At 32.2% G+C, this 13898-nt stretch overlaps 2 protein-coding genes across 2 annotated transcripts; both read right to left on the bottom strand.

Moving 5' to 3' along the window:
* Positions 1 to 9108: 9108 nt before the first annotated feature.
* On the bottom strand, positions 9109 to 10358 carry LOC131174425 (cysteine-rich repeat secretory protein 38-like). Its single transcript, XM_058137669.1, has 2 exons — positions 9509 to 10358; positions 9109 to 9362 (listed from the first exon to the last, which is right to left on the bottom strand). The coding sequence occupies exons 1-2, from the start codon at positions 10341 to 10343 to the stop codon at positions 9292 to 9294; spliced, it is 906 nt and encodes a 301-aa protein (XP_057993652.1). The 5' UTR covers positions 10344 to 10358; the 3' UTR covers positions 9109 to 9291.
* Positions 10359 to 11197: 839 nt separating this feature from the next.
* On the bottom strand, positions 11198 to 11957 carry LOC131174426 (uncharacterized). The gene is made up of 2 exons (XM_058137670.1): positions 11738 to 11957; positions 11198 to 11495 (listed from the first exon to the last, which is right to left on the bottom strand). Exons 1-2 carry the CDS (start codon positions 11936 to 11938, stop codon positions 11301 to 11303), a joined length of 396 nt encoding a protein of 131 aa, XP_057993653.1. The 5' UTR covers positions 11939 to 11957; the 3' UTR covers positions 11198 to 11300.
* Between the last annotated feature and the right edge of the window lie 1941 nt (positions 11958 to 13898).

The raw sequence follows: 13898 nt of genomic DNA, 5'->3' as shown, positions 1-13898 counted from the left end.
GCAGGACTATGAGAGATCTCATAAAGTGAGGGGATCAATCAAACTAGTTCAGATCAGGGATGGCAACGGATCGAGTTTTTGCTGTAACTGATCCTTCTAATAAGACGAGTTTGGGTAGTATATAATCGGGTTTGGGACGAGTTTGGCTTTGAATTTAATACCCGTGACGGGTTCGGTTCGAGTTCGGGTTTTATATGTTAGGTATCTATTATCCGAACCCGTTTATATAAATATTTAATTAAATATAAATATATATATATATTTTTTAATAATATTTATAAATTTTTATATATTTTATTTTATATAAAATAAAATTGAAATATTTTTTGAAATTATTAAAATTTTAAAATATAAATTATTAATAAAAATACTTTTTTTATATAGATTATTAATTAAATATATAAAATAAAACGAGTGCGAATATTTTTCGGGTAATAATTATCAGATTTGGAACGGATTCAGATAGTTGAGAATAAATTTTAATCGGGTTTGGGACGGGTTCGAATTTTGAGAATATTAATCAGGATCGAACTCGAGTAGTGTGATTTTTGTAGGTACCCTATCCGTTACCGTCCCTTAGTTCAGATTGGCACGTCTACTATTTTAGTGTTTGATTTTAATTATACATTTGAAATTCTAACAAAGTCATTTAGATGTCTTATTGGAAGAGTATAAACTCAACTTGGATATACTAAAATTACCGGACCAAACCAGGCACCATTTAGACTTCTTCTCTACTTTTATCAAGCGTGTAATAGAATGTTTTACTTTATTAAATTAATATTTTAATATTTATTAGTATACTTTATTTTGATTGTATTAGAGTCATTTTTAAGATTATAAAATATTCAATTTAAATTTTAGTTAAGGAAAGCTTTTAATATAAATTTTATTTTATATGAGAATAAATTTAATTATTATTAAATTAAATATTTATATTAAATTTAAACAAAATTAATTAAAATATATATATAAAAAAATATATTTAATTTAATGATTATTAAACTTATTTTTACATAAAATTAAATTTATAATAGTTTTAACTTTAGTTAAATGAAAAAATATATATATAATTAAATTTTAAAATACAGTAAAACTCACGTATCAATCTCTAATTTTTTTAATAACAATTTAATTTTTAAATTTAAATAATATTAATAAATAAGTTATCACCATTAACTGCTTTTCATTTCTTTTATCAATAAAATAATTTATATATCCAAAGCTTATATTTAAAAAATTATTTATTTTATATTTAAATATTATACATTTTATAAGATGAGCATTAAGGGGACTGGGGCACGTTGGACTAGTTCGTGCTTTTCGCTATCAGGACTATATGGCTAATGGGCCATGTGGCATTTTTTTTTTTTGCAACTCCACGTGTGGAATTTTAGCGTGGAGACAAGTAGGCAAAGAATATTATATATATATTTTTTCCACCACATGTGTGCTCCGCATTCAATGTCAAGTTCGTGTCAATGTCAAAAAGGCAACCAAATTATTTTTCTTTTTATATTTCCCCTTTTTCATACTAACAGACTCGCGTGGATGAAGGCGTGACCGAAAGTCGGCTCCCGTCCAAATGACGGTTACGCTGGTGTGGCTTATATCATAATTTTAATCTATTTCAATTCGATTTAAAAAAATTTCAGTTTATAATGAATTTATTTGAAAAAATTTTAATTTAATTTTTATATTTATTTTAATTTTTATAAATATAAATTTAATATATTATTATTTTTAAAAAATTGAATCGAATCAACTCCAATTAAATTCAAGGATCAAATTTGGCCCTCTAACAATCTGATTTCATATAAATTCACCAAACAAAACGATAACTCGATTTGATCTGACTTAATTCACAATTTAAGTCGGCCAGGCCTAAATGGGGGAGACCATCTCTCAATTAAAGGTTAACGTACAGTAGGTAAACTCTTGCTATTTTCTAAAAGTAGTTATAATTTTCCATCCAATTAAATATTTTATAACATATTTTCATAAAAAAAAATATTTTTTAACCTTGATAATAACGTATAATGCCATTAATTTTGTCGTTAATATTTTTTAATATTTTAGTATGTCTAATATTTATTTTTAATATTGAAAAGGAAAATTATATTAATAAGATTCCAACCCTAATTTTATTTTAATACGTTCTATTAAATTAAAATTTTTTAAATTTAAATTATTAAATATATATTTATTACTTTAAAGTTCTTAAAAATTTTAATTAATTATAAAATTATCTATATATTTTATAAATTATTTCTTAAATATCATAATTATGTATAAGTAAGCCTTTATAATTTTATAAATTCTATTTATTTCATTATTATTTTAATATATATATATATATTTAAAGTCAATAACTAAATTGTTTAATTTTAAAATTTTAGAGACTAAATTATTTAATTTTAAAAATACATAGACTAAATTATATATATTATCAAATTTTAAATACTAAATTATAGTTTACCCATTATTTTAAGCTGAATGCCATGTAACAATAAAGAACTTTTATATTTGAAGTAATACTTGAGAGGTAATCAATTAATCTTAATTATAAGAAGATTTCTAATTTGTAAGGAAATGAAGATTAAAAAAAAAATGAAGCAAAATTTAAATCTTCTACTAATTATAATTTTAGTTTCAAAGTAAATGGTACAGAGCACAATGACAATTCCACAATTTTAAAAATGGAATGACAAAAATAGGTTCAGCCGTCCCCTCGTCTTAGCTTTTAGGGTCTTATTTAGAAGAAAATAGTAAAAGTCACGGAGAGATGACGAGCTAACTCATTATAATTAACTGTTTTTCATTTAAAATAATTTAATTTCTAAAATTTTATTTTATGTTATAATAAGCACGCAAACTTAAAGTATACACACAAATCGCATAATCACACAATATTAAAAAAAAAAGAAGAATAACGCATGATTTAATTTAGTTCAACTGTAAAGTCTACATCCACGGGTAAAACAAGAGAAAAAATTTCACAATGATGAAAAAGAGCAAGATACAATTAATCAGAACTTTTAAATCCTAACTCTAGTGTATTTTCTTAATATCTCACAACTCTACAGCAAAGAGTAGAATATTACAATATTTATACTAGTCCATACCGCGGGAGCGTTGCCCCTGAACCCTCAAAGAGATCAATAGTGGGCTTCGGGCCCGGGCCTATCGGTCCATGCCTTCTGCAACTACCATAAATCTCACTTTTTATCCCAATCAGGTTGCAACACAAAAACTTTAAGGTCGGGTCACAATTCGGGTCCATGAAAAAACATATCCTAAATTTCAAAGCCACAAAAAATAACAATTCTTCCCTTTGGCTTAAATTTTTTCTATCATCAATAAAATAACCACAAACATTCTGTCTTGCCATATGCCCTCGCAAGGGCATTACTGAGCACTACAAACACCAAACCAAATCTAGGCAATGCTTAAACTTGCTGATTGAGACTCCCATGGTCATCATATTTGCTGGATTATCATGTGTAGAGACTTTCTACACAACTACAGCCCCTGAGATACAATGTCCCGAATGAAGTGATATCTGACATCAATGTGCTTAGTTCGCTCATGATACATCTGATTCTTTGTGAGATGTATTGCACTCTAGCTGTTACAAAATACTATTGCCTTGTTCTGTATCAACCCAAGATCACCCACCAAACCTTATAACCATAAAACATCTTTTACTGCCTCTGCTAAGGCCATATATTCAGCCTCTGTGGTAGACAAAGCAACTGTAGCTTGCAATATTGCCTTCTAACTGATAGCACTTCCAGAAAAGAGTAAACAAATAACTTGTCAAATATCTCCTATTGTCTAAGTCCCTTGCAAAATCTAAATCCACATAGCCAACAAATGAATCACTCATTTTGGCCCTGTTAAATATCAGACCAACATCTGTAGTACCCTTCAAATACCTCAAAATCCATTTCACTGCCTGCCAATGCTCTTTCCCAAGATAAACCATGTATCTACTCACAACACTAATAGCATGTGAAATGTCAGGTTGGATGCATACCATAGCATACACGATGCTACCAATAGCACTCGAATAAGGAACACTAGACATGTGCTCCGTCTCCTTATTTGTTTTTGGTGACATGTTTGCAGTTAACTTGAAATGGGCAGCAAACGGAACAGTCACAGACTTAGCATTATTCATGTTGAAACGCTTAAGCATTTTTTGAACATAGGCCTATTGAGACAAGAAAAGTTTCCCAACACTTCTATCCCTGGTAATTTCCATTCCCAATATCTTCTTTGCAGCACCCAAATCCTTCATCTTAAACTCATCACTCAATTGCTTTTTCAGAATGTTAATTTGTGACATGCTTTTAGCAGCAATAAGCATGTCATCTACATACAATAGCAAATAAATAAAAGAATCATCTGAAAGCTTCTTATGATACACACAACTATCATATGAACTATGATTAAAGCCATTACGAACCATGAATGTATCAAATCTTACGTACCACTGCCTAGGAGACTGTTTTAGACCATATAAAGATTTCTTAAGCAAGCAAACACAGTTTTCCATACCTAGAATGACAAATACCTCAGGTTGACTCATATAATTTGCTCCTCCAACTCACCACGCAAAAATGCTATTTTCACATGTAGTTGCTCAAGCTCTAGATTATGAAGAGCAACCATAGCAAGTAAGACTCTGATAGAACTGTGCTTCACAACTAGAGAAAGCACTTCATTAAAGTCAATCCCCTCCCTCTGAGTAAAGTCTTTTGCTACCAACTATGCCTTATATCGGGGTGCTTCAACCCCTGGAGTGTCTTTCTTTTTCTTGAACACCCATTTGCAACCTACCACTTTTTGTCCCTTAGGCAATGTTACAAGCTCCTAAGTCTGATTCTTGTGAAGATATTCAATTTCTTCACTCATAGCACCGACCCACTGATCTGCATTTGAACAAGAAATAGCTTCTCTATAATTGTTGAGTTCATGCACATCAACTGTTTCAGCAACTGACAAGGCAAACACAACTAGATCTGTATATGTATATCTCTGCGATGGTCTAATCTGTCTTCTCTCTCTACTAGTTGCAATGCTATATGGATCCTGTTGCTGTTGCTCAAGTGCATCCTCTTGTTGATCAGGATCTTGCACCTCATCCTCTGAATCACTGGACTGAACTCCTGAAGTATTAATATCAAGCTCCACCTGTTCTCTGACATCGTGATCTGATTCTGCTATTAACTTCTCCCTTTGACTATCCAAAGAAGCAGACTCATTAAATGTCACATCCCTGCTGATAATTAATCCTGGAGACTTTGGATCATTGTACCACAACTTATAGCCTTTACTCCAGATGCATACCCTAGAAATATGCATTTTCTTGCCTTCGGCTCAAGCTTACCATCTCTCACATGAGCATAAGCAGGGCAACCAAATACTCTCAGCTGAGAGTAATCAGCAGGTGAACCTGACCAGATCTTAAAAGGAGTTTTGCACTCAATAGCTGTAGATATGGAGATCTATTAACCAAGAAATATGTTGTATTAATTGCTTTAGCCCATAAATCCTTTCTCAATCCTGAATGTGAGAGCATGCTTCATGCTTTGTCACAAAGCGTTCTATTTATACGTTCTGCAATACCATTATGTTGTGGTGTCCTTGTACAAGTGCGATGTCTCAATATCTCTTCATTGCTGCAGAATGCATCGAACTCACAATTGCAAAATTTTAACCTGTTATCAGTTCTAAGACGCTTGACCTTCTTTTCTGTTTGCTTCTCAATTATCATCTTTCACTTTGCAAAGGTTGAAAATGCCTCATCTTTTGTTTCAGAAAATACACCCACACCATCAGAGAGTAATCATCAATCAAAGTCATGAAGTACCTGGCACCACTCTTGGAAGGAATTCTATTAGAATCCCATAAATCTGAGTGGATATAATCCACCGTTCCTCTGGTCTTGCACACTACCTTTTTATCGAACTTCACCCTAATCTGTTTTCCAAACACACAGTGTTCACAAAAGTCCATAGATTCTGTTTTCTGCCCGTCCAATAAATCTCGCTTGCTTAACATAGATAATCATCTTTCACTCATATGACCAAGACGCATATGCCACAATTGAGTCTGATTCTGATTATTGCTTTCGGATGCTACTGCAGCTTTCCTTGAAACTGTACTTCCTTGAAAAAAATACAATCCTGAAATCAAATTGCTCTTCATAAGTACCATAGAGCCCTTGAATACTTTGAGAACTCCATGCTCTGCATGGTTTCTGAATCCATGAGAGTCAAGTGTCCCAAGAGAAATCAGGTTCTTCTTTAGTCCTAGAATATGCCAACACTCTATAGTTCTGACAACGCCATCAAACATCCTCAATCTGATGTTATCAATTCCTTCAACAGATAATACACAATCATTTTCCAGAAACACCTTGCCACTCATCTGTTTGTAAGTGACAAACCAGTTTCTGTGTGGACACATGTTATAAGTAACACCAGTATCAAGAATGCAAGAATTTTGTCCATGATCTGAACTCACGGATAAAATTTCTCCAGCACTGTCATCACCATCAGAATCAATAAAACTATCAACCACATTCGTAGAACTTTCTGGTTGCTTTCCCTTTTTATTTTTCTACTTGGGACAGTCTCTCCTGTAGTGACCTTACTCCCCGCACTCAAAACAGTTGGCTTTTTTCATTCTTGACTTAGATCTAGCCTTAGATTTCTTCCTACTAGAAGAACCCTCCCTTGAATGTGTTCTTCCCCTGCTCACCAAACCTTCCCCCTCAAATCTTTCTCTATAATCTGGAAATTTCTTTTTTAACTCCTTCGATTTTAGAGAATTACTAACATCGTCTAGTGAAATACTGTCTTTCCCATACAACAGAGTATCAACAAAAGTTTCATAGGAGGGTGACAAAGAACATAACACAATAAGGGCTTGATCCTCATTATCAATCTCAATATCAATAGTCTTCAGGTCCATAATGATTGAATTGAATTCATCCAGACGTTCTTTAATGGGCGTACCTTCGCTCATTCTCAGATTGTAAAGCCTTTTCTTCAGATACATGCAGTTGGTCAGCGATTTGGCAGAGTACAACTCCTCTAATTTCTTCCATGCCGCAGATGCTGAGCTTTCACCAGCAATCTCGCGTAGGACATTATCAGTTATACTCATGAAAATCGCACTCAAGGCTCTCTCCTTTAGATCAGCCTTCTCCGCCTCTTTCATACCTTCTGAAAAGTTATCCTCGATTGCCTTTCATAGACCTTGTAGGATCAAAGAAGATTTAATTTTAATCTTCCACAAACTGAAACTCGATTCACCATCAAACTTTTCCATCTCATACTTTGTTGAAGATATTGCGCACAAAGTTCTGATACCAATTTGTTATAACAAGCACGCAAATCTAAGGCACACACACAAATTGTACAATCACACAGTATTGAAAAAAGAAAAAGAATAACACATGATTTAATGTGGTTCAACCGTAAAGTCTACGTCCACGGGCAAGACAAGAAAAAAAGCTCCACTATGATGAAAAAGAGCAAGATACAATCAATCAGAACTCTCAAACCCTAACCATAGTGTGTTTCTTGAATATCTCACAATTCTACCGTAAAAAGTAGAATATTACAATATTTATACTGGTTCATACCGCGAAGGAGTTGCCCTCACACCCCTAAGGAGATCAGTGGTGAGCTTCGAGCCCCAGCCTATCAGTGCATGCCCTCCGCTACCACTACAGATCTTACTTTTTATCTTAATCGGGACTCAAACGCGAAACTTTCGGGTCGGGTCATAATTCGAGTTCATGAAAAAACATATCTTAAAATTTAAGGCCACAAAAAATAACATATTATAAATAAAATATATATATTTTATAAGATGATTAAATAGATAAAATAAAAGTTTTTTTTTTTAAATATTAAAGGGGTTGGTCCACGTTGGACTAGTTCATGCCCTCATCTATCAGGACTTTATGGGCCGTGTGCAATTTTTTTTTTCTTTTTTTTTTTTCTAGCGTAGAGTGGGCAAAGAATAATCATTTTCCATTTCATATTTTCTCTGTTTCACACTGGCAGTTCCTACCACTTGACTCGCGTGGACGAAGACCTGGTCGAAAGCCGTCTCCCGTCTAAATTTGAGCCGGAAACGCTGATATGGCTGATGTACAATTTAAATCGATTTTTTTAATTCAAAACAATTTCAGTTTATAATAATTTTGATTTAAATAATTTTAGCGTGCTATAATTTTATATAATTTTGATTCAATTTTAGTTTAGTTTTTATAGTTATTTAATTTTTAATAAAAAAAATAAAGAATCTAAATATAAATTTAATATAATTATTTTTAAAAAAAAATTGAATCAAGTAAGTTCTAATTTAGGTTTAAGAGACCAAAACTGACCCTCTAATAACCCGATTTCATATAAATCCATCAAATAAAATTATAACTCGATTTGATTTGATTCAATTCACGGTTTAAATCGACCAGGTCTAAATGGAGAAGGTCATTTCTCAAATAAAGGTTGACATACAGTTGGATAAATTCTGGCTATTTTCTAAAAGTAGTAATAATTGTCCATCTAATTAAATATTTTATCATTTACTTTCATAAAAAAAAATTTTTAACCTTAAATAAAATATTTTTATGAAAAATAATATTTTTCATAAAATAAATTAATAATAAAATATTTTTTATCATTAATATTTTAATATTTATTTTTAATATTGAAGAGGATAATTATATTAATAAGATCCCAACCCTAATTTTATTTTAATACGCGCCATAATGTAGTCCTATGAAGAATATTTTTAAATTAATTTATATATATTAAAATTATATTTCCTTTTTGATTGATTTTAAAAATTATAAAGTAATTTTAAAAACTTATATTTTATAAATCACTTTTTTTTATTTTTATAAATTATTATTTTAAATAAATTGATGGGATAATTTATTTATTCTAAATGCACTGTAATAAATTTTTATATAAAAAATAAATATATGAATCTTACGTGTTTATATTTTAAGTCTATAATAATTCAAATCTAAATAAGAATTTCTTTTTAATTATAAAAAATTCCTAATTTATAAGGAAATAGAAGCAAAATTTCAATCTCCTTCTAATTATAAACTTCGTTTCAAAGTAAATGGAAGAGAGCACAATTACATTTCCTGAAGTTTAAAAATGGAATCATATAAATAGGTTCAGCCGTCCCCTCCTCTTAACTTTCAGGGTGTTATTCAGAGGAAAATAGAGAAAATCATGGAGGGATGGCAAGCTAAAGCATAAAAAAAAACAACATGGGAAAAGAGCCGATAATGAGAGTTGGAGCTATATTGCTTACCTTTCCTGCAAAAACAGTAAATAAAATGTCATTAATTGTAATTAATCCTTAATGAATCAGCAGATAAAAATTTTGTGTGTGATTTCATTGAATCTTTAATTTTAGACCAAAAAGCGACACTATCTAATTAATTGTAATTAAGGATATGTACCAGTTCTTCCAGTACTGGTTGGTGGTGGAGATGGTTGGGCTGCAGGTACTGGTAATGTTGGCAGCTTCTCAGGCTTCCCAAGTGCAGCAGGGTCGTAGAAAAGGTTTATCTCATACCGAAAATTACAGCTGGGTGTAATAATTCTTCCTCCCTGCCTCTCATCGCAACATTGTGAAAGCAACCCAGTGGCCTGACTCAAGCAGTCGCTGCACTGCTGCTTAGACAAGTCAGGAGTACACTGCACGAGTGCATAGATTTTTTGAGAGGAGTTGGATACATCTGTGTCTCCCGTTGCATACTTGTAACGAGAATTGCCCGCTGCAGCTTGATCTCTCAGCCTATCTAACAAGGTCCTTCGAGACTGCTTGAACACAATTAAATCTGAGACAATATTCAAGCTATACACAAAAAAGTAAGGTCCTCCTTCCATCATCCCAAATATGGAGCGATACGTGTAGCGCAACATGCAGTTATCAGAACCTCCAATAGCCTCCTTAGAGTTTGGACAGAGCGTAGTGAGGTGTTCACTAGCACCTTTTAGGCAGGCACGGCATGATTCAGGCGTAATATCTGGCCTACAAAGACCATTCGCATAAACTTTGTCAGGGTCTTGTCCATAAGAGAGATTGTAGAACCCGGAATCTATTTCGGTGTTGTTATAGATGGAAGTGAGGAGTTGATTCAGGTTTTCCTGGTAGGAACTATTGGCTGAGTAGTTGCCCTTTCCGGGTAAACAGTCATGGTACAACATCTCAGGCTGGGCTAGAGTGATCAGAGGCACAACTTGTGTGGAAAGGAGACAGCATAGAAAGAACAGAAACCTTGAAGAGGCCATCTTTTGCAGTTGCTGTCTTTTAGGATGTTGTGGAATATTTTTATATGCGCTAAGTTTGTGAGTCTACCATGCCCAACACGCATAATATTTGAATAATAATGACGATAGACTTGAAGGACTGTTAACAATTTCCCTGATTGGTTGCTTTGATTGTTCCCAACGTAACAAAGTGGATTTTGAGGTGGAAGCAATACACGCGGCTTTTTCTTGGTGTTCAACTCTGCCAGAATATTAAAGAAATATAAAATTGTCAAGTTTTATTGATCAAAACAGTCATAAATTCGGCTCAATTATTCATTTTCAGGGTATTAGAATCGTTACTAAACAGTAAAATTTTTGGATCTGGAATGTAAACAGCAGTTTGAGCCTAATAATTACTTTATCCAAATTATTCATTTTCGTACGTCTTTGTAATTTTATTACTCCATGGTTCTTTAAATATCCAAAATGTTTTTCGCAGTCATCCCCCTCTTTTACCCTTTTCTTCTTCTCTAGGGCCTTCCTCTCCATCTCCTGCTTTGCTTTCTTTCTCTTCTCTTTCTTCCTGAATTCTTCCCTTATCAATTATCTTTCGAAGGAGAAACATATTTTACATTCTGGTTAACCCTCCTGGCCTACATTTGTCCATTTTCAATATCCTCACTTCCCTAGTCATCATTATTATTCATGACCGACCAAGGTAATAAAATTACAAAAGCACGAAGCGGCTTTAGCAAATGCAGCCACAAAATACTGATATTTATCCCTGTTTCGCGGCTGAACAGCTACTGCATCCATATCCAACTGGTCTTAACCTAACAAAGACTCCAATTGGGAAATTGCAACTCAGGTGCCAGCCATTGTCTGATTTCAGAAATGAATTAAAGACATATTTTACACAAGTCTCATATGAAAAATGTCCGAAAATTACAGTAGACAAATCATTGTGTTACCAGTGCATACGTGCAATGGTATCATCTATTTACCGATACAGAATTTGCCGAAAATGTTGGACAAGACCTCTTCAGATATGTCTTCTCCAGTTATCTGCCCAAGGACTAAAGCTGCATCCCGTAAATCAATTGTCCAAAAGTCCAGAGGCATTTCATCCTGTATTGATGATTTCAACCTTGCGAGTGCCTCCTTGGTCCGCACGAGCTGCTCGCATTGTCTCTGCATTTCATCATTCAATGAAAAGGAAACCAATCAAAGTTCTTATAAAAAAAAAATGACTAGAATTAAACCAAGCAGATTTATTATACAAAGAATTTGTTCACTGCTGTGAGTGATGGCTACAATTGATGTTTGAAACTGTAGTTGTTTAGGTATAAGAACTGAAAAGGGTGACATAAACCAACAACCAAAAGACAGAAAAGGTAAAAGTGAAAAACTCAATTCACAATGAGTAGCTAAACCTGGTTAACTGTCCATTTCCGCCCCCCTGTAGGAATTCTGTTCAGACCCATAATCTCAGAAGTTGCCATCTCTAGATCTCGGATTCCTTGACCAGTAACAGCAGAAGTAAAAACAAGTTTACTAAAAGAATTCCTGCATTTATCGACCCATTCCATGTGCAAAGATGAAGTAGTATCTATTTTGTTAATTGCAAGGACCATTGGAGCTGAAGCTTCAACTGATTTCAGTAAATTCCAAAAGGAAAGGAAAAAATTGTAACTCCACAGAAAGTTCAATTAATGAATTGTGCAACAATGGACAGACTAGTGCATCTCAAGAAATTCATGAAAGAATGCTACACTTTTAACACTTAAAATTGTGAGAGTGGAGTAGGCTTCTAAGACCTTATTAGATTCAATCCTACTCAGAGGTTCAGTATCTTCTGGAGTCCATCCATCAAAAGCACTTACTGTCATGATAATGACATCAGCACCCATAGCAACTGCTTCGGATCTCTCTACACCTGTCAAAAAAAATTCTTGTACTCATTTATTCACCACCAGATCAAGACCATCAAGCACGGTTCCAATTTCTTAAACTTTTTCTAATTACTGTAGTTCCATCAAAACAACTAAAAATAAAATGAAATTAAATAAAAGAGAGGGAAAGTTTTAAGACTTGTCTGAATTCCCCAGAAGATCAACTCAAATTATTATGCTTCAAGGACCATGGAAGCAAACAGGAAAGCAAAAAAATCTGAATAACCATTGATGATTTTGTTAGTAAGTCTTACCAATCTTCTCAACAATGTCGTCAGTCACCCTGATGCCCGCTGTATCAAGAAGGGTCACTGGAATACCACAAACTGTAACACTAGCTTCAACAACGTCTCGTTAACATTCCTAGTTCAGATTGGCACGTCTACTATTTTAGTGTTTGATTTTAATTATACATTTGAAATTCTAACAAAGTCATTTAGATGTCTTATTGGAAGAGTATAAACTCAACTTGGATATACTTAAATTACCGGACCAAACCAGGCACCATTTAGACTTCTTCTCTACTTTTATCAAGCCTGTAATAGAATGTTTTATTTTATTAAATTAATATTTAATATTTATTAGGATACTTTATTTTGATTATATTAAAGTCATTTTTAAGATTGTAAAATATTCAATTTAAATTTTAGTTAAGGAAAGCTTTTAATATAAATTTTATTTTATATGAGAATAAATTTAATTATTATTAAATTAAATATTTATATTAAATTTAAGTAAAATTAATTAAAATATATATATATAAAAATATATTTAATTTAATGATTATTAACTTATTTTTATATAAAATTAAATTTATAATAGTTTTAACTTTAGTTAAATGAAAAATAATACATAATTAAGTTTTAAAGTACAATAAAACTCACGTATCAATCTTTAATTTTTCTAATAACAATTTAATTTTTAAATTTAAATAATATTAATAAATAAGTTATCACCATTAACTGCATTTCATTTATTTTATCAATAAAATAATTTATATATCCAAAGCTTATATTTAAAAAATTATTTATTTTATATTTAAATATTATACATTTTATAAGATGAGCATTAAGGGGACTGGGGCACGTTGGACTATTTCGTGCTTTTCGCTATCAGCACTATCTGGTTAATGGGCCATGTGGAATTTTTCTTTTTTTTCTTTTTCCACCTCCGAGTGCTCCACATTCAATGTCAAGTTCGTGTCAATGTCAAAAAGGCAACCAAATTATTTTTCTTTTTATATTTCCCCTTTTTCATACTAACAGACTCGCGTGGACGAAGGCCTGACCGAAAGTCGGCTCCCGTCCAAATGCCGGTTAAGCTGGTATGGCTGATATCATAATTTTAATCTATTTCTATTCAATTCAAAATAATTTCAATTTATAATGAATTTATTTGAAATAATTTTAATTTAATTGTAATTTAATTTTTATATTTATTTTAATTTTTTTAAATATAAATTTAATATATTATTATTTTAAAAAAATTGAATCGAATCAACTCTAGTTAAGTTCAAGAGATCAAACTTGACCCTCTTACAATCCGATTTCATATAAATTAACCAAACAAAACGATAACTCGATTTGATCTGACTTAATTCACAATTTAAGTCGGCCAGGTCTAGATGGGAGAGGCCATCTCC

Source organism: Hevea brasiliensis, chromosome 16, assembly GCF_030052815.1.
Source record: "Hevea brasiliensis isolate MT/VB/25A 57/8 chromosome 16, ASM3005281v1, whole genome shotgun sequence".
Classification (NCBI taxonomy): Eukaryota; Viridiplantae; Streptophyta; class Magnoliopsida; order Malpighiales; family Euphorbiaceae; genus Hevea; species Hevea brasiliensis.
This window is presented reverse-complemented; position numbering and strand designations above follow the sequence as displayed.

What these genes read in the sequence shown, in the direction of transcription:
- LOC131174425 (XM_058137669.1), bottom strand. Translation starts at nt 10,343, where the DNA reads ATGGCCTCTTCAAGGTTTCTGTTCTTTCTATGCTGTCTCCTTTCCACA. An exon ending in AACCAGTACTGGAAGAACTG is followed by an intron (nt 9,363 to 9,508) that starts GTACATATCCTT and finishes CTGTTTTTGCAG; the next exon opens with GAAAGGTAAGCAATATAGCT.
- LOC131174426 (XM_058137670.1), bottom strand. Translation starts at nt 11,938, where the DNA reads ATGGTCCTTGCAATTAACAAAATAGATACTACTTCATCTTTGCACATG. An exon ending in GGAAATGGACAGTTAACCAG is followed by an intron (nt 11,496 to 11,737) that starts GTTTAGCTACTC and finishes GATGAAATGCAG; the next exon opens with AGACAATGCGAGCAGCTCGT.